Source organism: Aptenodytes patagonicus, chromosome 3, assembly GCF_965638725.1.
Source record: "Aptenodytes patagonicus chromosome 3, bAptPat1.pri.cur, whole genome shotgun sequence".
Classification (NCBI taxonomy): Eukaryota; Metazoa; Chordata; class Aves; order Sphenisciformes; family Spheniscidae; genus Aptenodytes; species Aptenodytes patagonicus.
The window spans coordinates 2,844,697-2,867,384 of NC_134951.1; the positions used below are offsets into that span (position 1 = coordinate 2,844,697).

The following is a 22,688-nucleotide window of genomic DNA, read 5'->3' on the forward strand; positions in this document are numbered from 1 at the left end:
TGTTCATTCCATCTGATTCTGCAACTGTGGCCATGATTTCCATATTAATATTGAAATTTTTTTGTCTGTACCAGAAGTAGGAAGGAGAGCTGGTAGTGTTTTCCCTGTGTTAGCAGATAATTTATTTAATGAATAATGCGAAAAGGGCAAAGGTTTGTGTGTTCTTACTTGCATATCAACTATAGATTGTGGTGGCACCTGCTTTTGCTGCTGTGATCAAACCTGGTTTGCTGCTTCGGTTTATGCTAAAAGGAGACTGAGGGAAAGAGGGATATTGATTCATGATTTTGTTGTAAATAGTTGTAAGATAAACTGCTGGATTAATCAAGCTAACGAGCACATCACATACAAGGCCAAAGTTAACGAGCACATTGTGAGATAGATAAGTGCTAGCAGAAACCAGACAAGGACAACCAAAACTGTGGCAAACAGCAGTGAGGAGCCAATTTGTGACCACATAAGGAGAAGGGCCCAAAGGTTCAAGAAAAGTTCACCTCCTGCAAAGACCTCCAGAGACCACCTAAGACACCTGTAGATGCTCCTAAGGACTCAAAACACATGCGTGAAAGACTATGCAGATATTGTAATTAGTTCTGAGAAATCTAATAAATATGTATGATTATTCCAAGAAATTATAATGAATATGTATATCGAAGAGCCATATAAGGGACGGTTGACGCAACATACGGTGTGCATGCTAGGAGGAGAGATCCCCCATGCACCCGGCCAAATAAAATAATGCCTGCTCTTTAATACACCCAGCGTTAAAGAGTTTTATTCCCGATGTTCGGTGACAATTTCAGAATCATGATTTGTGGTGGCTGAAGTTACGTTGTTTGGGGCTGAACTTTTTTGGCTAAAATTATAGGCGAGGGGTTGCTTGTTTCCCATCTGATATGCCCTTAAATTACAAAAACATTTAAGCAACTTTACATGTGTGGGGGGGGGCGGGAAGGTATTTCTGTGCTGCTGAACTTTAGACCAACGTTGAGTCAAAGACTATTTGTAACCCTTTTCAGTAGCAGCCGTTCTGTTCTGGCATCAGACGTAGGAAGCACTAGCTTCCTCTCCTTTCTGTGTAACTGCATTTGCTTTCACAAGTCCAGCTACCAAGGCAGACCTGAGGATTCCCCAACCTGCCTTAGTGCTTGGCTCTGTCTGTGACAGTTTGCGATTGCATTCAGACCGTAACAGTGCTGCCTCAACCTTTAACATAGCAAAAATTGAGAATTCCTCTTATTTTCTCATGAACTCTCTCCTGTTTATTTCTGCTGAAATGCTGTCATGCTCTGTCTGTGCTCACAGATTTGGAGTCTCTTGGAAAAGTTCCTTCTTCCTCCTCTGTTCACATCCCAAATTTGGGCTAGGTCCTAATGGCTCTTCATTTATAACATCTGAGGTCTGTACCATTTTTTTCTTTTCCATTAGTATCACTAATATCATTGTCCTGTCTTTGTCATCTCACACCTAAGTTACTGCAGCCTTTTCTTTGGCTCTCTATCTCATCTTCTCATGTTCCAGTTTTAATACTGTGTTTCATGATGATGGAAGGTGATCTTTTCTTTCCTTTGTGGGTTTTGTTCTTTGCTTCTTCCACGCTCCTCACCCTGGAAGCAAATCTTTCTCTGAGGAATCCAGTTCTCTATCGTTAGCCTCTCTGACCTTCAGAAAGTTTGTATATATTTAAGTCTAATTTGTTCCTCTTTGGAAAACAAAACAGCTCTCGGTATTAAACTCAAAATTTGGCAATAAGTCAACAGCATGATCTCATTTTTTTTGCGACTGCTTCAGGGAAAATGTTTTAAATGCAGTTAAGAGATTGAAGAGAGAAGTGTTTTGGTGTAGAACTATCTTTAAAAGGTTTGGGGTGGCTGACTGCAAGGGACCCGTGTGTTTGTCTTTTCCATCCACTAGCACTTCAGCGTCACGATTTCTCTCCCAGGCCACAGTACATGACCTGTGGTCTGCTGGGACCACTCATCTTGTCTGTGACCTTGCTCTTGGCGACCTCCTTTCCTGGAGAGGAAGAAGGCAACTCAAGACCTAGATGTGGGCCAGATGAATTCTTTCGGAAATGGCAGCAGCCAGCTCTCAGCAGCTCCCTCCCCGAAAACACCCAGCGCTTTCCTTTGCCACATCTGGGTGGGAGCAATCATGTGGGGGCAGGCTTAAAACCCCTGGGAAAGTTGGTGGCCAGAACGCCTGGAAAAGCTCATTCAGCCCAGCCTTTTGTCCTGAGGGTTCCTAAGTTTTTTCACAAAGGAAAAAAGGAAAAAAGCCACATAAATGATGGTATAGTCAGTGTATGCCCAGCAGACTCCATCTGGACTAGGTGCAGTTCTTCCCCAAAGTCTGTAGCAGGTGTGATAGAGGAAGAGTCATGCTGTAGCATCTGGACCACTCTTAACCACTGAGAAGAGCCAAGATGTGTCCGTCCGCAAGGCTTGGTTGCTAGTATTACAGAAAACTCTTTATGGAGCAGAGTAAATCATCCCATGCAAATCCCTGTGCTACTCTACCCACTTGTTTTCTATTCCAGCTCACAATACGCCTATAGCCTGAAGTGTAAATATTCTCTCTAGTTCTTTCTGCATCTGCCTGGATATAATACCCTGCCTTTCTCTTTCCCGTTGGTTAATAGTTTGACTTTTGAAGCACTTTCAGTCCATGTTAGTTTGTGGAGAAAGACATCAGCAGTGATAGCTAAAGAAAATTCTATTAGGTCATTCCTTTTCAGAACATAGTACCTGTCTTCTAAGCTCTTTGCGGATGTTAGCCAAATAATCCTTTTAATAGCTTTTGTGAGTTAAAAGGGTAGGTAACTGTCATAAGGCTAAATGATTGCATAGTTGAATTTACTTGTGGCCAAAAGAAATCAATTGTAATTTAAATTTTTGTCTCTGGACTGATTACACTACCAGACATCAACTTTCTCTTTAAGAATCTACCATGTGCATTGAAGTATATATCTATGATTATATATGGGTCTGGATTAATTACAGATTATCCGGAGTGATTTGACTGACCATTTCCAGTTTTTAACCTATGGGTGTGCACAAGCTCAGAATACTCAGCTGGTTGGCCTTGTTTAGATCCGTAAAGTATCCATTTATAACTCGAGTCATTATAATTCATAGGCTGTTTGGATGTAAAAGATTATTTACCAGGCTTTAAGACCATGGGTCTGTTGCAAACCACGTCAAAGCTCCCGCTGAAGGCAAAGGGAGGTAAAAAAAGAGGGTGAGGCTTTAACGATAATTTAAAAAATAAAAATTGAAAGATGTTATAAGAACATTCAGTGGTTCCAGGGAGCATTTTTCTTAACCATGGTTATATTTAGTGATTGGTATACATTCTACTGCCTTTTTGCAGAGGACTGGATTGGGTGATTGAGAAGGATCCTGAAGGGACCTGTCTTTATTTTTTTTTTTTTTTTTAACCAGAAGTGATTTGGCACTGCTGCCTTGTGAAAGTGCCGTAAGGTTGCCCTCTGTAAGCCGGCTGCATAATTGTATGCCAGATAACAATAAGTCAGAGTGTATTTGCCTTTCAGAAATCTCTAACGTTTTTGTATATTTTAATTGTGTCTTACAGAATGGTGAATAACACTGAAGACCCTCAAGAGGCTTTATAACGTCCCATCCCCATGTAAAGTATGCTCAGAACTTTTCCAGTAGTGTAAGTACAAGCTAAAAAAACCCACAAAAATTGAGTTGTTTGGTGGTTTCTTTCTGTTAATTTGTCTAAAAAGAACAGAGAAATGGTTACAATGGTTGTCAGCAGTTGGCCAAATTGGAGAGTTCCACTGGTTTGGTATTTGCTAGACATTTAAACCAGGGAACAGTAGCATCTAATTCCTCACTTGGTCTGGCTGATACGTTATTTCTGCTTCTACTTTTCTGTCACTGAAAGAGAAGGAAAATCATGCAGTTCTTAGAAACTCAGCCTTGATCAGAGAAAAGGTAGTGTTAAAAGAGAGATCTCCATACATCTACTGAACATACTAGAGGGATACCAGAGCTGTGCCAGAGAGTTTAGCACCACTACAGACTTGGTGAAAGGGGATGAGTACACCATTAACATAGTATTATATAGCAAAGGCGGAAAACCTAGGGCACCTAACCTAACATTAGAATTGGATGTGTTGGTCCAAGCAACCACTGCTGTGTCTTGAATCCCAGTACGAATTGAAGTTGTCTAATCTCATCCTTGAAATTGAGCCTATTAGTTTGTTCTTTTAAATGACATCTGTCATGAATCTTCAATGTAATTGGTATCTGTGCTGTTTCTTCAATAAATAAGCAAATGAATTCAAAGTTTGAAGCTTGTCAGGCTGAAAGGAAAGGCTTGACCTGTACTGTGCTGTCATCCATCTCTCTCACTGGCCAGTCCCATATCACTGTTTCCCATACCTCTTTTATAGGCATGGCAAAATCCTTGTCCACTGGCAATCACATTCTTGAGATACTTTGACCTCTTGACTTCTGATTGTACCTTCTGTCAGACTGAGCTGGAAAGAGAAATCCTGTCTACAGCATAGGTAGCAAGAAACTGGGCTGCTGTGAACGCAGTCAAATTTTCCCAGATGGATTATTTCAAGGATGAAGGTTATTCATCTAGTCCATGGACATTCATAGTGCAAGTGGCAGTGCTGTCACAGACTTCTGTAGAGGGAGTCACAGCAAAAAGTGACAACTGCTACGGTTTTTGTGTTGGAAACTAAACTACTAACGTATTTCAAAAAGACTTCTTGATACAACCATTAATTAGTTATTTTCTATTGCTGGTGGCTTAGTCTTCTATACAAAACTAGTAGTTTCCTGCTTTGTTGCTAGTCCCCTGAGCCACCTCCTCTTCTTTCTTTTAGCTGGAAATATGTTGGATTTCAGTATTAAAATCACCACTTGAAATTGTAAAGATCTAGTTCACAGCAGGAAAGAAGTCTGGAGGTAAGGCCACACTGCCCTGTGCATCTTTATTATACTGGTAATTCAGAGTTTGCAGAGTAATCTTAGAGCTCCTCTGTGCTTTGTGTGAGCACAAGGACAGTCTGTTAGCTTTAACTTTGAATCAGACTTTTAACATAAATTTCCAAACTGTGAATTACAGAGTTTTAATTTCCTGTGCTTTAGCTAGATTTCAGTCATGTTCTGCCCCTGTGCACTTTTAGTTGGGTATCGCGTTGTTCTGTTGCTTTCTGGAATTGTTGTGGCACATTGATGTGCCCTGTTAATCAGCTGCCACCCTCCATCAGAGAAGTAGCAGCTTTTTTGATTTATTCCAGTATATGTGCAGTTTATATGGTCATCGAGAATGCAATATAAGTAGAGGTGAATAATTTTTGACTGAGTGAAAGCTGGGGTGAACCTATTTGGAGGGGATTAGAGAGTATTAAATTAGAGGAAATGGGCCAAGATGACCCATTTAGGTATAAAGTTTCCAGATTAAACCATAGATGTCTTTTAAAAAGGATAAGTGGGCATCGTGTTGCAGAAGGAGAAGGAAGAAAACAGAGTCTTTTAAAAAAAAAAAAAAAAAAATTAAATACTGAATAAGATTAAAATTGAACAGTCTTAAAACTACCATGGTTAGAGAATAGCTTGGTTATTCCTACCATGGGGCAGCATCCTCTGTCAGAAGAGCAAAGTAGGCAGCTGGCTGCAGTTACCATTTCACCCACCTAATTTTTATCCACAGTTGGATAAAAGTTAGTACTTGAGAGGAATTTGAGGCATGGTATGTACACAAGACTCTTGATTTTGGTCTCACAAGAATTAGTCATTTATCTGAAGCTAAGTCCTTCTGTAGCCAATGCAAGTATATCTCTATTGGGTTCTCCATAAATATAATGGGAGTAATTACTTGTACTTCACAGGCTCACGGCAGTATTGATTAATTAATATGTGTTAATAGAGAGGTACGACCATCAGTATTTGTGTTGCATGTTTCAGACTATCTCTCAAAATATGATTTCTGATAGAACTAGACAGTTTCAACATCGTCGCTTAAAGTTTACCTGAATTACCAGGCCAGTGCTTATGAATCTAACTGCCAGCAATGACAGAGCTGTCTTGGGAGTGAGTAAAAGCCTGCTGAGTGGAAAGAAAATCAGCGTGAGTAATGCAGATGAAAAAGGACTAGATTGAAGCCTTGTCATCGTTTAGGAAAAACAACAAAAAGAGAGGAACGAGTATGTGAACGATGCCAAAGTCAGCACACATTGAAGAACAGACAGCGGAGCTGCAGTGGCTTAGAAAGTCACCACATGGCTGAGCTGTGTTAACTGTCCAGCTTCCTTGAAATGTGACACGAAACACGTTAATTAAACTTGGGTGAAAGAGGACTCAGCTAATTTGCTCTTTTTGTCTTAAGTGACAAGGTATCGTGTAAATAGTTGGTGGCTGTTGAAATGTTCAGTTGGCATTTTAAGCTTCCTTAACTGAAACAATGTTTTTTCTGAGCCCTTAGTTTTACTTTAAGATAAACCAGATGATTTAATCATAGAATCATTAAGGTTGGAAAAGACCTCTAAGATCATCGAGTCCAACCGTCAACCCAACACCACCATGCCCACTAAACCACGTCCCTAAGTGCCTCATCTACTCGTCTTTTAAATACCTCCAGGGATGGGGACTTCAACCCCTTCCCTGGGCAGCCTGTTCCAATGCTTGACAGCCCTTTTGGTGAAGAAGTTTTTCCTAATACCCAATCTAAACCTCCCCTGGTGCAACTTGAGGCCGTTTCCTCTCGTCCTGTTGCTTGTTCCTTGGGAGAAGAGACCGACCCCCACCTCGCTACAACCTCCTTTCAGGTAGTTGTGGAGAGCGATGAGGTCTCCCCTCAGCCTCCTTTTCTCCAGGCTGAACAGTCCCAGTTCCCTCAGCCGCTCCTCATCAGACTTGTTCTCCAGACCCCTCACCAGCCTCGTTGCCCTTCTCTGGACACGCTCCAGCACCTCGACGTCCTTCTTGTAGTGAGGGGCCCAAAACTGAACACAGTATTCGAGGTGCGGCCTCACCAGGGCCGAGTACAGGGGCACGATCACTTCCCTACTCCTGCTGGCCACACTATTTCTGATACAGGCCAGGATGCCATTGGCCGCCTTGGCTGCCTGGGCACACTGCCGGCTCATGTTCAGCCGGCTGTCGACCAGCACCCCCAGGTCCTTTTCCAACAGGCAGCTTTCCAGCCACTCCTCCCCAAATTCATGATTTCACAGGCAGCTAAGCCACTCTGAGAGGGACCTAAAAGAAATCTTGTTGCGTGTGTGCCTCTTATGCCTACTTCTGCTTTTGGCCAAATTGGCTTGTGCCCATCTGTTGAGTTGGTAATAGCAATCATCAGAGCCTTCTCTAAGCTAATTCAGCTCGCTAACCCAGGCAGAAACTAGCTATGGGTGGATTGATTGGTTGATTGATTTTCCTGCTGGGTTAGTGAACTGAACTGGTCTGTGGAGATTTCCACCAAGTCCTGGAGCTATGCAGAAGGGCAGAAGAGCAGGTCGTAGGTTGGTTCACCCTCTCTCATGCATCTGCAGCCTCAGGACTTGCATCTGTAGTTGTTCTCCTCCTGCTCCGAGCAGGACACAGAAGGACTTGGACTTGCCCTGAGAATATAGACTGGGTCTTCGCTATGTCATGCAAGAGGAAATTTCCCTAGTTCAGGTCTGGGCTACACAAAGAGATGTTTGTTGCTTTAAGAGCATTAATTAGGACGTGTGTTTCTTTTTGAAATGCTTTTAAATAAAATAAAACTCTAATATGGAAGCAACTGTGGCCAAAAGCCCATGTTTTTGCCATTATGATTTATATTCTTCAAGGAGCCACTGTTATCTATTCCTGAGTTGTTCTCCAAGTATAATCTCTGTCTTCACTAAGACTGTGTGCCAGTAAAACTACACTTGCAAACTGTTTTCTAGTGGGGAAAAAAAATCGCTTTGTAGTTAAGCGCAAAATTAGGTGTAGGTAAGTTTCAGTTGTTTGCTGGGTTTAGATTTTAGTTTTCTGAAGTAACAAATTTCTCTTCTAAGAAAGTGTGTTGATTGTTACTGCTGGTGATAGATCCTGAGGGAGAATGAAGGTGCCTGAAATACTTCCAAACGTCTCTTTCTTTTTTACGTGTGGAAGAGAGATGGTGGAAATCCTGGTGATGGCATTCCTTGAAACTTGTCCTACACATTGTCATATCTGATGCTATAGATGGACCCTGTAGGATGGCGGTATGTGTGGTGAGAAAATGCTCCAAGTTTGGCCAGGCACTTGATCTGCCTTCTTGCAGAATGCCTGTGTGACTTCGAACAAGTCATTTTGAATTGTCTGAAGGCCAGCCCCTTTCTGTGAGCTCTTGGTCTCAAAAATTAGCACAGGCTTACTTCCCTGCCTCACAGGGATATCCTGTAGAAAGCTGCGTTTCAGGTATTTAGATACTCCGGCTAGCAGAATTAATAGAGAAGAATGCTGAGATTCTGTCTGGATTTTAATAAAGGATTGGTCAAATCCTGAAGTGAACTGGAGGAGGCAAAAGACAGCAGTATACCTACCCCTGTAATCTTGACAGCTGAAAATATGTGGCTTGCCAGTCTGGTGTCTAGGTTAGGCCCACGTCTCAGTTTTATTGCCACAATGACTCTGTTTCTTCATGTGGGTTAAAGACAGTATTTTGGTGTGTTGGTGAGATGTGCTTAGCTATGTAACTTGAGTGCACAAGTCCTGCCCTGATTCTGTTACAGAGCTTATCTATCCAAAGTTTAGTCTTCGGCTCCCAAATCCAAGAGCTCCTCCTTTGCTCTTGGCACAGGTTTGGGCTTTGGGCCCTGGTTCAGCACTCAGCTGCCACTACAGCTTTTCTCTCTGTTTGTTAGTCCTTCTGATCCCTCATTCTGCCCTTGAATCCAGCTTCAGAGTTTGAATTCCTGCCTCGTTGCTGTAGAATTGCAGCAATAGTAGGAAACCCAGATTTTAGAAGTAGGGAAGGTTAGGGTTAGACAGATAAGGTGTCAGTGTGAATCAGTCTGTGCCTTGAGTAGAATTCAGAAGTATCTGGCTCCCAGCCCTGTGCTTAGTCAGAGGTCAGTCCCTTTTGTAAGACTCGGATTATGACAATAATTGGTGTTTATATTATATTTTTGTCTTGTAACATCGATCTCAAGTTCTCTCTCTTTCCCGAAGATGTAAAGCAGATACTATAAAGCAGAGTAAGTTACTCACCCAAGTGGAATCAGTGGCAAAACTGCTAGGGTTTGCTTACCGCCAGCGTGCCAGCATCCAGTAAGAAATATTTTATCGGCAGTGAAGAATTTCAAAGACTGAGTGGAAGAACAGCTTATGTAGCAGTAGTGAATCTGGGTTTGGGGCTCTTTAACTAGCTGAGAAACTTGAAGCCTCCTGAAGAAATGATATGTTGATATTCTGCTCTCAGCTTGCCTTCTATAATTTGTGTAGCGGTGAGTATTTGATTACGTTGGATTTATTTTCAGAAGTTTCAGGCTGCTCTTATTAACTGTCACCATTTTGATCGAAAGCGTATGGCAGTGTTCTGCATTCATAAGACAGTGTTTTGCATTCATAAACAGAACCGGTGACGTTTAACCTCGATAGATCAGCTTGTAGTCTGATTTCACTCCTTGCTGCAATGTGAGGCTTTCGTTTCCCTGGGATGAGAGCAGTCATTACAAGCATTACATTTTGTTTGTGAATCAGGATGAATGGGAGTAGAGTCCTCTTTGAAAATCAGAACTAAGAGATGCAACTGCAGGAGATAATTATGCTAACGTATGGATAAGGATGGCTCTGTGTTCGTTGACATGATGAGCACTTGAGGCCTGATTTTTTTCTCTCTCTTGAAAACTGGTACAACTCCACTGAAAATACTGGAGTTGCAACTGATGAGCATAAGTGTTGGCTCAGATGAGTCAGATCCTTAATCCTCTGTGGCGCCCCAGAATTCATAGCATCAACTACTGTTTTGAAGCCAGATTTGCTTAATATGGTGCAAAGCTTTCGGTGTTTCTGAAATATTTAAGTTTGCTGTGAATAAATGGAGTTTGTTCAGTAAGAACAGAAAAGGCCAAAGCTTGAATTTCAGAAGTCTAGATAGTGTTATGCCCTAAATGTCCCAATTTTGTTCCAACAGTGCCTTAGAGCTGCACTTAATGGGTCACAGTCTTTGCCTCTGAATGTGTGTGCATGGTGTGCACCGATTACTTTGTGATATATGTCAACCGCTCTGTTTGTGGAACAGCTGTAGCTCAGAATGAAAGTCCCTCTCTTGAGCATCCTGTAAGAACCAGCTGCATCCTTTGGGATGGGTAACGGTGGGTGAGATGTAGAAGAGGAAGGAGGAGTGAATGAAACTTTGCTTGGGTCCTTGGATCTCATAAAAATGTATGGAGAGAGAGACAAGCTTGCATAATATAAAGAATGGTTAAAAAATTAACAGACTGGGCAGCTGGAAGTGGAGTTTCTTTGTGGTCACTGGTTCTGATAGAAAGCATCCGGAGCAGTAGTTCATGTGAATTAGGTTGTTGAATATCAGGCCGGTTGATAAGCAAATTACATTGCCTTTGGAAATAGCAATGCCATCCTTAATATCCATTTTTGCTTGCTGTCTAGATCAGAGACCTCACGTAGAAGGGAAACATAGCAGCCCAGTCATACCGAACAAGGATCCGTACACATGTGCGTGGTCTGGGGACCGGGCATGCAAAGCCAGCACAGCTGCTCTCTCTGCTATATGTTTTTAATAGCTGGAGGACATCCATCTCCACAGTTGTTCAGAGAGCAGTTCTCACTAGTACTATATGCACATACACACAGGAAAAAACTGGTAGCCTAAGGAGTTCAAGCTGTGAGAAAGACTGTGACAGTTAAAACACTTGTTTAGGTAACTAGTTGTAGAAAGTAATTTTTTTGCTATATACTTTGGGATAACCTACTTCAGCTGAAAAGCCACAACTTCACCTTGTGATTTTGCTCTTCCATTTAAAGGGCAAGGTTGTGTTCAATGGCACCAAGAAAGTGCATGTTATTTTGCAAAAAACGATGGTGCTATAAAAGATAAGATTACAGATTCTGGAGATACTGTTAACAGGACAGTGTAGTGCTGTTAGGGTCCTACCCTGGACCAGCAGTATATGCCATATGTCAAAGGGGTAGAAGTTGGCATCTCTCCCCATCCTCTTTGCCACAGTTGATGTGACTTTATCAGAATCTATCTTAAACCAATTACCAGACCTAGGATCCTGTTCTGAACACTTTGGCTCTAGCCCACATCCATATTATGCAGGTTATATCAAATACAGGTCTTCTATCAAAAAGCACAACTGGTTTTGTAAGTCTTGAGCTTTGCAGAGCATATTAGATAAAGCAGTGAATTTTAATGGAAATTTGGAGAAGGACCTCTGCAGAAGAGGATCTCTTCAGAGATGCTAGAGTACTTCCTACTCATGTATAGTGAGTACAAGAGTGGAAAGAATGATTTCTTGTGATCATTAAAGAGTCCAGAGCCATTTTCTCAAGTGTTAGAAGTGTTAAGGCTGATGTCTGGCCTTATTCCCAAATGGGTAATTGAATTGCTTTGAACTTCTGCAAGTTCAATTGGACATGGACTTAACTCGTAGCTGTTTTTATGGTATTACTCTGCTGTGTTCCATCACCTAGAAAGTTAGTGTCGGGTAAATGATTCTTGTATCTGTGTGGGCTTGAGCTATGATAGTAGGTGAGAAAACCTTGCTGTGTTTTTCCTTACTTTTCTCTGTGAGATGCAGAAAGACAAGGGAAGAGGACACCTCTGTACCTGGCCACGTACCCCTACTCAAGATCAGTACTTTCAAAGTGAGGAGGGAGCCCCATATCTAAAGGATGAAATTCATACAAAAAAGAGGCTAAGTAAGTCTTGGTGGTATGACTAAGAAAAGCAACGGTATTGAGAGCAATTATGCACCTAAACCAACCTTCACTCCAGAAAGTGGCGTTAGAAGTGAAGAAGAGTGATGCTGCATCTGGCTGGTTGAGACCTGCTGGATATTTTATACCTGTGGATTTGGGAGGGAAAATAAGTTCTTTTTTATTTAGCTCCTTACAGTTCTCCCTTCAGTCTGATATTCAGGTACCTCAGGTTCCTTTTGGATGAGCCATGAAAGATAAGCATGAAGTTTTAATGCTTTATGGATACCAAGAGACAGTTAAGTGGAATTGGGCCATCTTACTTGGGGTGTGACTGCCAACTTAATGTAAGAAATGTAAATAAGTTTGATACTTTAAGGTACCTTTTTTCTGTCAGGATCTAAATAAACTTGATTCATTTTAAGGGCCAGATTCAGTTGTTAAAAAATGTGTCAATTTTAGTTTTGAGCTTAATTAGTACTTTGTAGAAGACTTGCTTTCAAAATTTCAGGGAGAAAAATGCATGGCGATTCTCCCTTGATTGCCTCTCTTTTTCGGATATCTTCCCGAGGAAATTTGACAGCCTGTTGTAACTGGGGAGAGTTTTGCTACTGATCAGAAGATAAAGCATGTGATTATCAGCTAAGATCTGCTAGTGCTGAGGATATTTTGCTACATTGGCAGCAAAGTTTGCCAAAGTTTGACCACAGCAAAGCAGTTACTCCACAGTCTTTCTTCTCAGGAAAAGTATTTGCTATCTTTATTTTCTCCTGCACACCCCCAATCACTCTGCTTGTCCCTATCTCATTTTAATTCTTGTTACTTTTGCAGTTGATTATATTTCACAAGGAAAAAGAGGGGGGAAGCAAATTGAATTACAGCTAGCCAGAGGAGTTCAGGAGGATAAGAAGCTCTTACAGCAACACGGGGGGGATGAAGTAGTGGAGAATATCCATTAATTAATGAGGTGAATGAAATTATGATGATTCTAAAATGGCTGATTTACTTAACTGCTTTGTAAATTGATCTTTAAACAGGGTAAGTTTATTAAAACATTTTAAAAAGGGGAAGTAACTGAAGCCCTGCTAGAATAACAGTTCTAAATAATGTTGCTGTAGTTATTCATTGAAAAGCAGTAGATAGTTGGCAATGTTGGAACACGTTCAATAATACCAAGTTTTGCAATATTTGTTTTGGGTTTTTAATGGAAAATTCCCAGTTCCTGCAGTTGTTTTCAATACATAAAATTCACTCAGAAGCCTTGTTTCTAGATCTCATGGCTGTGTAGAAAAGCACATGAAAATGTGAATAAGAGTTCAAAACCAAGATGAACAATAAGAACTATGTCAGGTGCAATGTATGCTGTGTAGATAAGTATAAGCAAAGTGGGTTTTACACCTGTATATGACACTAGTGAGACCAGCAGTGAGATGCTGTATATGATTTTGGTGTTCATATCTTTTTAAGTGTTAAAAAATTATACAGAAGTTGCCTAAAAGGGTTGGAGGCCTAGAAGGATACCTTGCATGGACAGACAGGCTGCTGGGATCATTGGCTTTCGTTTTGTTTTTTTTCCAAATTGCCAACATTTTTCCAGTGATTCTGTTAAACGTAATGTAATGGATTTAATCTGACAGTAGGTTTGCTGCTCCTAGATTACTTTCTGCAAGCCTTTTAGCAGCAGTCCACAGATTAACAGGACTCTGTAGAACACAAGTTGGAAGTCACTGAATATCTTACTCTTACAGCAGAGGATGGCCTCGTCCAGCAGCCCTTGCATCCCTGTGCGATTGAAATTACTGCACATGCACAGTGGATCCCCGCTGTGCCAAAGTGGGACAAATTGAAGGCCAGATCACTTTCCCACATACAGCCTTGTACGACAGAAGGTCAACCATTTCTCTTGCATATAAGAACGCTGGAGTTCATTATGTGTAAGTCGCTAGTAATTCACAGAATAGAATCATAGAATCGTTTAGGTTGGAAAAGACCTCTAAGATCATCAAGTCCAACTGTTAACCTAACACTGCCAAGTCCACCACTAAACCATGTCCCTAAGCACCACATCTACACGTCTTTTAAATACCTCCAGGGATGGGGACTCAACCCCTTCCCTGGGCAGCCTGGTCCAATGCTTGACAGCCCTTTTGGTGAAGAAGTTTTTCCTAATACCCAATCTAAACCTCCCCTGGCGCAACTTGAGGCCGTTTCCTCTCGTCCTATCGCTTGTTCCTTGGGAGAAGAGACCGACCCCCACCTCGCTACAACCTCCTTTCAGGTAGTTGTGGAGAGCGATGAGGTCTCCCCTCAGCCTCCTTTTCTCCAGGCTAAACAACCCCAGTTCCCTCAGTCACTCCTCATAAGACTTGTTCTCCAGACCCCTCACCAGCCTCATTGCCCTTCTCTGGACACGCTCTAACACCTCGACGTCCTTCTTGTAGTGAGGGGCCCAAAACTGAACACAGTATTCGAGGTGCGGCCTCACCAGGGCCGAGTACAGGGGCACGATCACTTCCCTACTCCTGCTGGCCACACTATTTCTGATACAGCCCAGGATGCCATTGGCCTTCTTGGCCACCTGGGCACACTGCCGGCTCATGTTCAGCTGGTTGTCAACCAGCACCCCCAGGTCCTTTTCCGCCAGGCAGCTTTCCAGCCACTCTTCCCCAAGCCTGTAGTGTTGCATGGGGTTGTTGTGACCCGAGTGCAGGACCCGGCACTTGGCCTTGTTGAACCTCATACAGTTGGCCTCGGCCCATCGATCCAGCCTGTCCAGGTCCCTCTGCAGAGCCTTCCTACCCTCGAGCAGATCAACACTCCCGCCCAACTTGGTGTCGCCTGCAAACTGACTGAGGGTGCACTCGATCCCCTTGTCCAGACCGTTGATAAAGATATTAAACAGGACTGGCCCCGAAACTGAGCCCTGGGGAACACCGCTCGTGACCGGCCGCCAACTGGATGTAACTCCATTCACCACAACTCTTTGGGCCCGGCCGTCCAGCCAGTTTTTGACCCAGCGCAGAGTCCACCTGTCTAAGCCGTGAGCAGCCAGTTTCTCCAGGAGAATGCTGTGGGAAACGGTGTCAAAGGCTTTACTAAACTCCAGCTAGACAACATCCACAGCCTTTCCCTCATCCACTAAGTGGGTCACCTGGTCATAGAAGGAGATCAGGTGAGTGAAGCAGGACCTGCCTCTCATGAACCCATGCTGGCTGGGCCTGATCCCCTGGTTGTCCTGTACGTGCCACGTGATTGCACTCAAGATGAACCGCTCCATAACCTTCCCCGGCACCGCGGTCAGACTGACAGGCCTGTAGTTCCCCGGATCCTCCTTCCGGCCCTTCTTGTGCATGGGCGTCACATTTGGTAACCTCCAGTCAACTGGGACCTCCCCGGTCAGCCAGGACTGCTGATAAATGATGGAAAGTGGCTTGATGAGCACATCCACCAGCTCCCTCAGTCCCCTTGGGTGGATCCCATCCGGCCCCATAGACCTGTGTGTGTCTAAGTGGTGGAGCAGGTCGCTAACCATTTCCCCTTGGATTATGGGGGCTTCATTCTGCTCCCCGTCCCTCTCTTCCAGCTCAGGGGGCTGGATACCCGGGGAACTAAAGGACACTTAGGATTCACTAAAGGATTATATGTAATTCATTAAAGGATATTAATTTGGCCTGAGAACTCAGATCTGGAAGATCAGCCCTGACATTTTAGACAAATTAGGGATCACACCCAAATTTTAAAGGGAATGACTGGCCATGGCAACATACTGCTGCACGAAATGGTAAGTTCTGTGTTGCTTGACATTTTTGAAGCCATCTGGAAAGTCACGCTTTTGTCAGATGTGAGTTTTTCAGTTTACAGGGCTAGAAGGACTAAAGTTTTGGGTTTCTAAGTCTGTGACAAACTGGAGATTAAACTAGATCATCTGAAGTACGTTTTGGTCTTAAATGTCAAAGAGTCAGTAAAGTAGGAATTCTGAGTAGAGGTAATTCTGGATGGAGGTTCTGGTTCATTAAATCCTCCAGTTCGACAAGTACTTGAGCACATGACACTTGGTGTTGACAGGTAAATGATCCAGGAAATGGTGACATGAGAAGTACAGGTAAGAAATGCCAAAGATGGGTTTATCTCTAAGGAAAAGCGAGCTGACATATCTAATGAAAACCATCTCAAGGCCAGATGTTTAAGAAGAGATTTTCTGTTTGAAAACCATGCTACTCAGAGCTGACGTGGGGGGCTTTCGGGCTGTACAGGAGTTTGTGATGTGAGTCAGTAAGTCAGTGTGACACTTCTCACAAAGCTTGGAGAAAAGGATTGAGCAGCCCTGCCTCCCCCAGCGCAGAGGCCAAACCTAGAACACAATGTCTGTTTCCAAATGCTCCTTGTCAAGCTCTGAACGTCTCAGTCTGAGATGCGACTTCCAAATTTTAGTTGTTACAATTCCAGTCAGTTGCTAGTCTACTGCTGCATTGGCTGCTGTGCCCTCCTTTTAGTGGAATAGTCTGTGTGCTTGTTTTTTAAAATTTAAAATGGCTTGTACGTTTTGCAGTAATCAATTGTCCAAAGGACAGCACATTCCTGTTGGACTGAAGCACTTATATGGCTGTAGTCCGTCTGTCTTCTCACATAGTCATTTTCTTGGATGGGAGTCATCCCCTTGGATTGTCCTCGTGCTTCCTTCTTCCATTGTACACACTGTTGAAACAACGAAAGGGGTTTTGATAGTTGCTTTATGAGACCAAAGATAGGAGCTTCTTCTCATTTTCTAGATTTCCCAGGCTGCAAATGCCATTTTTGTGGATTCATGCATCCTGGCTTTGTAGCACCATGTCTGTACAGCTACACTCTAGCTACAGCTCTACTAAGCAAGCCTGTTCTTGGTGCTGTTCTTCAGCCCCAAGGCCGCTTGGCCACATCCATACTACCAGATGCTTTTAGCCTTGAGACTGAGTGGCTGCATCCAGGCAGAGTGTTCGTGGTTTCTGCTCCATGCAAAATCTTGAAAAAAAGCCTGCAAATTGGTCAGGAGTGCACTGGTTGACCAAAACTGTGCCAAAGACCGTTACAGTGATTTAATAATGGTGCAGATGACTGTGTGTAGATGCTACGGTGCCTCTTCCTGGGCACTATTTAATTTACTAGTATTGACATGGCTATACCCTCTGACTCAAGGATAGACCTGTTTCCATTGCCTAGTCAGATCTGTGTTGTGAGATGTTACTCCCCTGAAGAGATTTCCTTGCTATACCTTCAAAACCTATGGGCTTGGTTTACTTTACTGTGATTCATGTATCTGAAAAAAGACTAAATGCAGCAATTGCAAAAGTTTTGTCACTCTGTGGCTCCTGTTGGGGATTTCTCTGTGCCAGTGCAGAAATGAAAATGAAGAGTGATCTTCAAAATTTGTGGAGAGAAATCCCTGGCCCTGGAAGGTCTAGCATAATCATGACAGCCATTGTCCCTCTTTTGGTTTTCATAGGGTCCTTGGAATTCTTACTTGACTTTCCTGAGGCTGCTGTTTGTCTGCTCTCGCTTGTAGGGATTGTACATTAGCTCTGTGATGTCTCCTGGAGTTTGAGTGATCTCTTCGCCCCGCTCTCCTGCAGGAATTGTAATAAACCCTTGTCTCATAAGAAGATTCACAAGAAGGATGCAAAATGCCTTGATCTCTTTGCCAAGTTCTGTCTGCCCTCCATCTGCCATCCCTTCTTCTCAAGATCTTGAGTTCTGAAGGAGGTGATCTTGTCACTTGTATGCCATTTGGATCTGTAGTGAGGAGACTTAGGAAGGAAAAGAGATGAAGGGAGCATATTATGATTTTTTCAGTACCATTGCTGGTCTTTGCAGCAAATACATGTTCATTGTTCTGGCACCTTGGGAAGTTTAGGAGTTAAAAATGCTTTTGATGAGCCACCATGATGATTGAGTTACATGAGAAGCCTGCCTTTGGAGGGGAAAAGGCTGTAGACTTATTTCTTTAAATGAAAGCTCAGTAGTAATTGGATGTGCTGCACTTTCCTTGTTAAGGCAGGCGATCTGTGACAACATTCCAGGTTCAAAAGTTACTAACTTCAGAAATCAAACTTCAGAAATGGGACTTCAGTCAAATCAACTTTGGTCCTACAGGTCACTAGAATTTCCGCTAGGTGTGTTTTTATCTTCTTTTTTTCAAGGTAGCAACAAGAAGTTAGGGCAACTTGAACTCTTCGTACTTAAGATTCAAAAGCGTTGAGATTCAGAAATCTCACGTCATAACTGGTTAAAACTTCTCCAGAAAAACTTGACCTCTGGCCTCTACCTAACAGTTTTGGAGTCTGGGATTTCTGTCAGGTGGATACTTAGCAATGGGCAAAATTGTGTCTGAAATCAAGTTGCAGCCTTAATTACTGAGCAACCACTGTCCCTCCGTAGCAGCGGTTTATCAAAAGCAAATGGGTACTAACCGCAAGTTTATTGTAGAAGGTGTAGGGAATGCTAGTAGAAGAGAGAAATGCTATTTGAGCACTTCAAAGAAAATAAGCCCTTCTGCTACATAGTGAGACTAGCATTCGTGGGAGGTTGCCTGCTGAGCTTGTTTGGAGGTGGTCTGTTGGGCTGCCAGCTCTGTCGTGTGTGTGACTTAAAGTTTTGGACCAGAATTGGTCTCTCCTGCATGTAAGGTACTTTCCATGTACCACAGAGAACTGTTGAACTGAAGTATTTGCTTTTACATTTTACTTTGTTTTTAGCCTGCTGGAAACCATGTCTCACTACACAGACGAACCAAGATTTACCATAGAGCAGATAGACCTGCTTCAGCGCCTGAGACGTACAGGAATGACCAGACATGAAATCCTCCACGCGCTGGAAACCTTGGATCGTCTTGATCAAGAGCATAGTGACAAATTTGGAAGAAGGTCTAGCTACGGAGGTGGTTCCTACAGTAACAGTACCAACAATGTCCCAGCATCTTCCTCTACAGCCACAGCTTCAACACAGACCCAGCATTCTGGGATGTCCCCATCACCGAGCAACAGTTACGACACCTCCCCACAGCCTTGCACTACTAATCAGAACGGGAGGGAGAGTAACGAGAGGTTGTCTGCATTCAACGGGAAGATGTCACCTACCCGCTACCCACTTGCAAACAGCTTGGCTCAAAGGTCATACAGTTTTGAAGCTTCTGAAGAGGACTTGGACATTGATGACAAAGTGGAGGAACTGATGAGGTTAGTAGAAGTCTTTGTAAAAAGTTTGGAAAGTCAGAGTGAGAAGTCCCTCAGAAGAAATCTGCATGTTGGAGGACTGCTGTAGTAGTGATAGGTATTATCAAAAAAGCAGGAACTGCATTAGACAGCTATTCCCCTGGCAGTTCCCTAATGGTCACTATCTCGGTACCTCTCACCTGCCTCTTAGTCTTGTGTAGACAACCCCTGGCCGTGTGTGGGTGTCCCACAGTCTGTTTTACTGTTGAAATATTTTTTCCCATGCTGTACCAAAAATTGAAATTGATGTTAGCGCGCTAATTTTCCGCCCTACTCTTACTCAGAAGACTTCTGACTGAGTGTCAATTCACGTGACTCCTCCACTACTTCATACCAGTTGTATTTCCTTCCATATATAGGGGGAGCAGGGAATCTGCTTGGTTAATGCTTTCCACTGGGGTCTGCAGAGCATGTATGTTATCTGTTTATAGTTTGTGGCAGGGGCTGACACTCTCTGGGATTTGCACAGTCTGCAGATTGGCGTAGGAAAATACAAATAATAAAGAAGAAGCAGAAGTCTTCAGTGAGAGCCAGTTGTTTTTTTTTTTTTTCCAGACTGACCTTCCTTTACTTTTAGCAGCTTCCTTTTCAGCATTATGGCAAAGATGAAAGGAGGGGATTATACCACCTAGGATGAAAGTCAGAGTCAGTGGGCTTGATAGCAAAAAGAAAGAAGAGGAAAGGCCAAATGTCTCAAAACCATTTTGGTCATAATGTTGGAATGTCTTTTTTTCCCAAAGTTGCAACATTTATGAAGTGCCTATGAGAGAACTAGGGTCCATAAGCTCCAGGATGAAAATTTGTTTGAAGTAGTTTGGAGATTTAGGGTAAAGGTGTGGCTTTTGGGGGAGAGGATTAGGGATGAGCAGTAAGAAAAGCCGATCAACCTCATTTACTGTGAGCTGCAGGTTAACAGAATAATGCAGGAAGGTGGTGAGTATAGCAGTATGCAGGAGTTCCCATTGCTGAAGTTTAATCGTTCCTTGGAGTTTTGGGTTCCTGTGCAGTAAGTCTCAGGTAATGCTTTCAGTGCTTATTTAAACTGAAACTACTTTTATTTGCAGGCATATGGAAGATGAGTGTTGGGTACAGAAATAAAAACGAACGTACAACGTAGCATTTATTTTGCATTTACATTTGCAAGCTTGAATCTGCCTTGAATGCTGCTGGGGCAGGAGGGGAGAAGGGGAAGGGAAATTATCAAATAATAAAGCCTAATAAAGTCAGGTTTTAATTGTCTGCCCTTCTCGGGAAGGGAGGGAAGAGGAGGAGGAAAAAGGATGTGTTTACTGCAATTGAAATTTGCTGCATATCACAGTCCCTGTGCAACCTCCAAATTATTTTCTTTTTAGCACAGTTTTAGTCCCTTCTGAACTATCTTTGCACACCTTATAAAAATCATACAAAGGCTTTAAATAACTGGCACTTGTTCATTCAGTGCAAGCTGTCGACTGAGGAAGTAGGGGTGGGGGGACAGAGGTTGCCAAATCTTTTCTGCTTTGGGTCTTTTCCTTGAAAGGTTGGAGAAGGTTTGTGTATGTATATTCATTTGTGTAGCTAACCGTGCAGACCCTGCTATCCTTTATTTTTTATTTTTGTGCCTCATTTTTATGACTGAGGTTTTTATGCTGGTATGAGAGATTTATTCATCCCTGTGTAATGAAACTTTGTACATTCCATATGGCAGTGCTGCACCTAATATGAATTATATAGGACATGAGTCATCCATTCTCCTGCTAGGGTACTTTGATCAAACGTGACACTTGTTAAAAGAAGTGTCCACCGGTGAGGCACTTTGACTATTTTAATGCCTGCCTTCCCCACTCCTTGTCCCCTAAATAAAGGAAATAAAGCCATTTTGCATCTTCAAAGTGCACTTTGGTCTGTCCGTCTTTTTGTGTGTTCTTTTGTTTTTTTGTTTTGGTAGGAGGGACAGCAGTGTGATAAAGGAGGAAATCAAAGCCTTCCTAGCCAATCGGAGAATTTCCCAAGCAGTTGTTGCACAGGTAACAGGTAAGAGCTCGGGGAGTCCTTTCTTCATTTTGGGAAACTGTGTCTAACTGCCTATCTGTGCACGGTGCAGATGTTGGAATATTGCTTGGCTTTCTGCATTGCAGTGCAGATCTGTCAGCTTAGTCATGATAATGTATGCCTTTGATTTAAGACCCATTGTCCCGCACATCATGGAACTTCCCCAGTGAATCACTTTTTCTTTTTTTCTTTTTTTGTGGCTTGTGCTAGCAGATTTTATTTTACAGCATTATAATAAGCTCGAAGTTCTTATCTTAAAATGAAAACGGTTTTCCTTAATTCTTAAATTGTTTGTTGAGTGCGGCAAATAGATGCATATCTGCATCTCTATGTATGGAGAGAGAGAGAGAGATAATATGTATTTATATTATAAAATGTATATGAAGAGTCAGGAGATACAGCTATAGCTGGTATCACTACATCCGGGAGTCGGATGATGATAGTTTGAAGTTTTTCAATCATTTGCCTTTGAGTCACAATTAATGAAAATCAGATGTGAGGTTCAGGGGATTAGCTCAGGTTTTACCTAGAAGGAGAAGTAGTTCTCTTTTTGCCCTCTGCCCTGCGTCTTCTCTCTTTCACATTCAGGACAAGTGAACAGACTGCAGTGATATCACTTCTTCCTTGGGTGTGTTTCCAGAGCTTTACACAAAGAGTAATGAAGTCTTACTGCTCCTCCATGGGGTGGGGTGCTATTAGTTCTCCTTTACAGGTTCACGCTGCTTGTCTGGAACAGCGTAGCTGGTAGCGTACTTAGAATCACAGAATCATAGAATCATTTAGGTTGGAAAAGACCTCTAAGATCATCAAGTCCAACCGTTAACCCAACACTGCCAAGTCCACCACTAAACCATGTCCCTAAGCACCACATCTACACATCTTTTAAACACCTCCAGGGATGGTGACTCAACCCCTTCCCTGGGCAGCCTGGTCCAATGCTTGACAACCCTTTCAGTGAAGAAATTTTTCCTAATATCCAATCTAAACCTCCCCTGGTACAACTTGAGGCCATTTCCTCTCGTCCTATCGCTTGTTCCTTGGGAGAAGAGACCGACCCCCACCTCGCTACAACCTCCTTTCAGGTGGTTGTAGAGAGCGATGAGGTCTCCCCTCAGCCTCCTTTTCTCCAGGCTAAACAACCCCAGTTCCCTCAGCCGTCCCTCATCAGACTTGTTCTCCAGACCCCTCACCAGCCTCGTTGCCCTTCTTTGGACACGCTCCAGCCCCTCAATGTCTTAGGATGAAGACCTGATGATGAAATACAGATAGCTCAATCCCATGTTATGCCTATAACTTTTATTCATTTTTTAACCCAAACTTGAATAAAGATCTTGAAATAGATCATTTTTAAGGTTCCTTGATGACTAGGAATGCCAAGCCAGCAGGAGGGAAGTTGTTCTTTTATGATATTTCCAGTATCTGAAATGTCATAGGAACCCATCTGTCTGGGAGATCTGGGTTTGCAGACATGCTAGCAGTTGAGGTAGGCAGGCAGAAACGGGTGCTTGAGCCATGGAGCCAGGAATTCCTT

The 22,688-nt window shown here is 42.9% G+C and overlaps 1 protein-coding gene across 14 annotated transcripts in view; it reads left to right on the forward strand.

Moving 5' to 3' along the window:
- HMBOX1 (homeobox containing 1) overlaps positions 1 to 22,688 on the forward strand; it is a 117,692-nt gene that overhangs the window by 44,123 nt on the left and 50,881 nt on the right. For 13 of the 14 annotated variants that reach the window (XM_076332556.1, XM_076332558.1, XM_076332562.1 and 10 more), the window contains exons 2-4: positions 3,595 to 3,678; positions 18,611 to 19,090; positions 21,054 to 21,139. In XM_076332556.1, coding sequence (XP_076188671.1) covers positions 3,656 to 3,678; positions 18,611 to 19,090; positions 21,054 to 21,139 — 589 coding nt within the window. In that variant the 5' untranslated portion in view covers positions 3,595 to 3,655. Of the gene's footprint in view, positions 1 to 3,594; positions 3,679 to 4,867; positions 4,950 to 18,610; positions 19,091 to 21,053; positions 21,140 to 22,688 lie in introns of all 14 variants that reach the window. The other variant, XM_076332564.1, reaches the window with a different exon arrangement.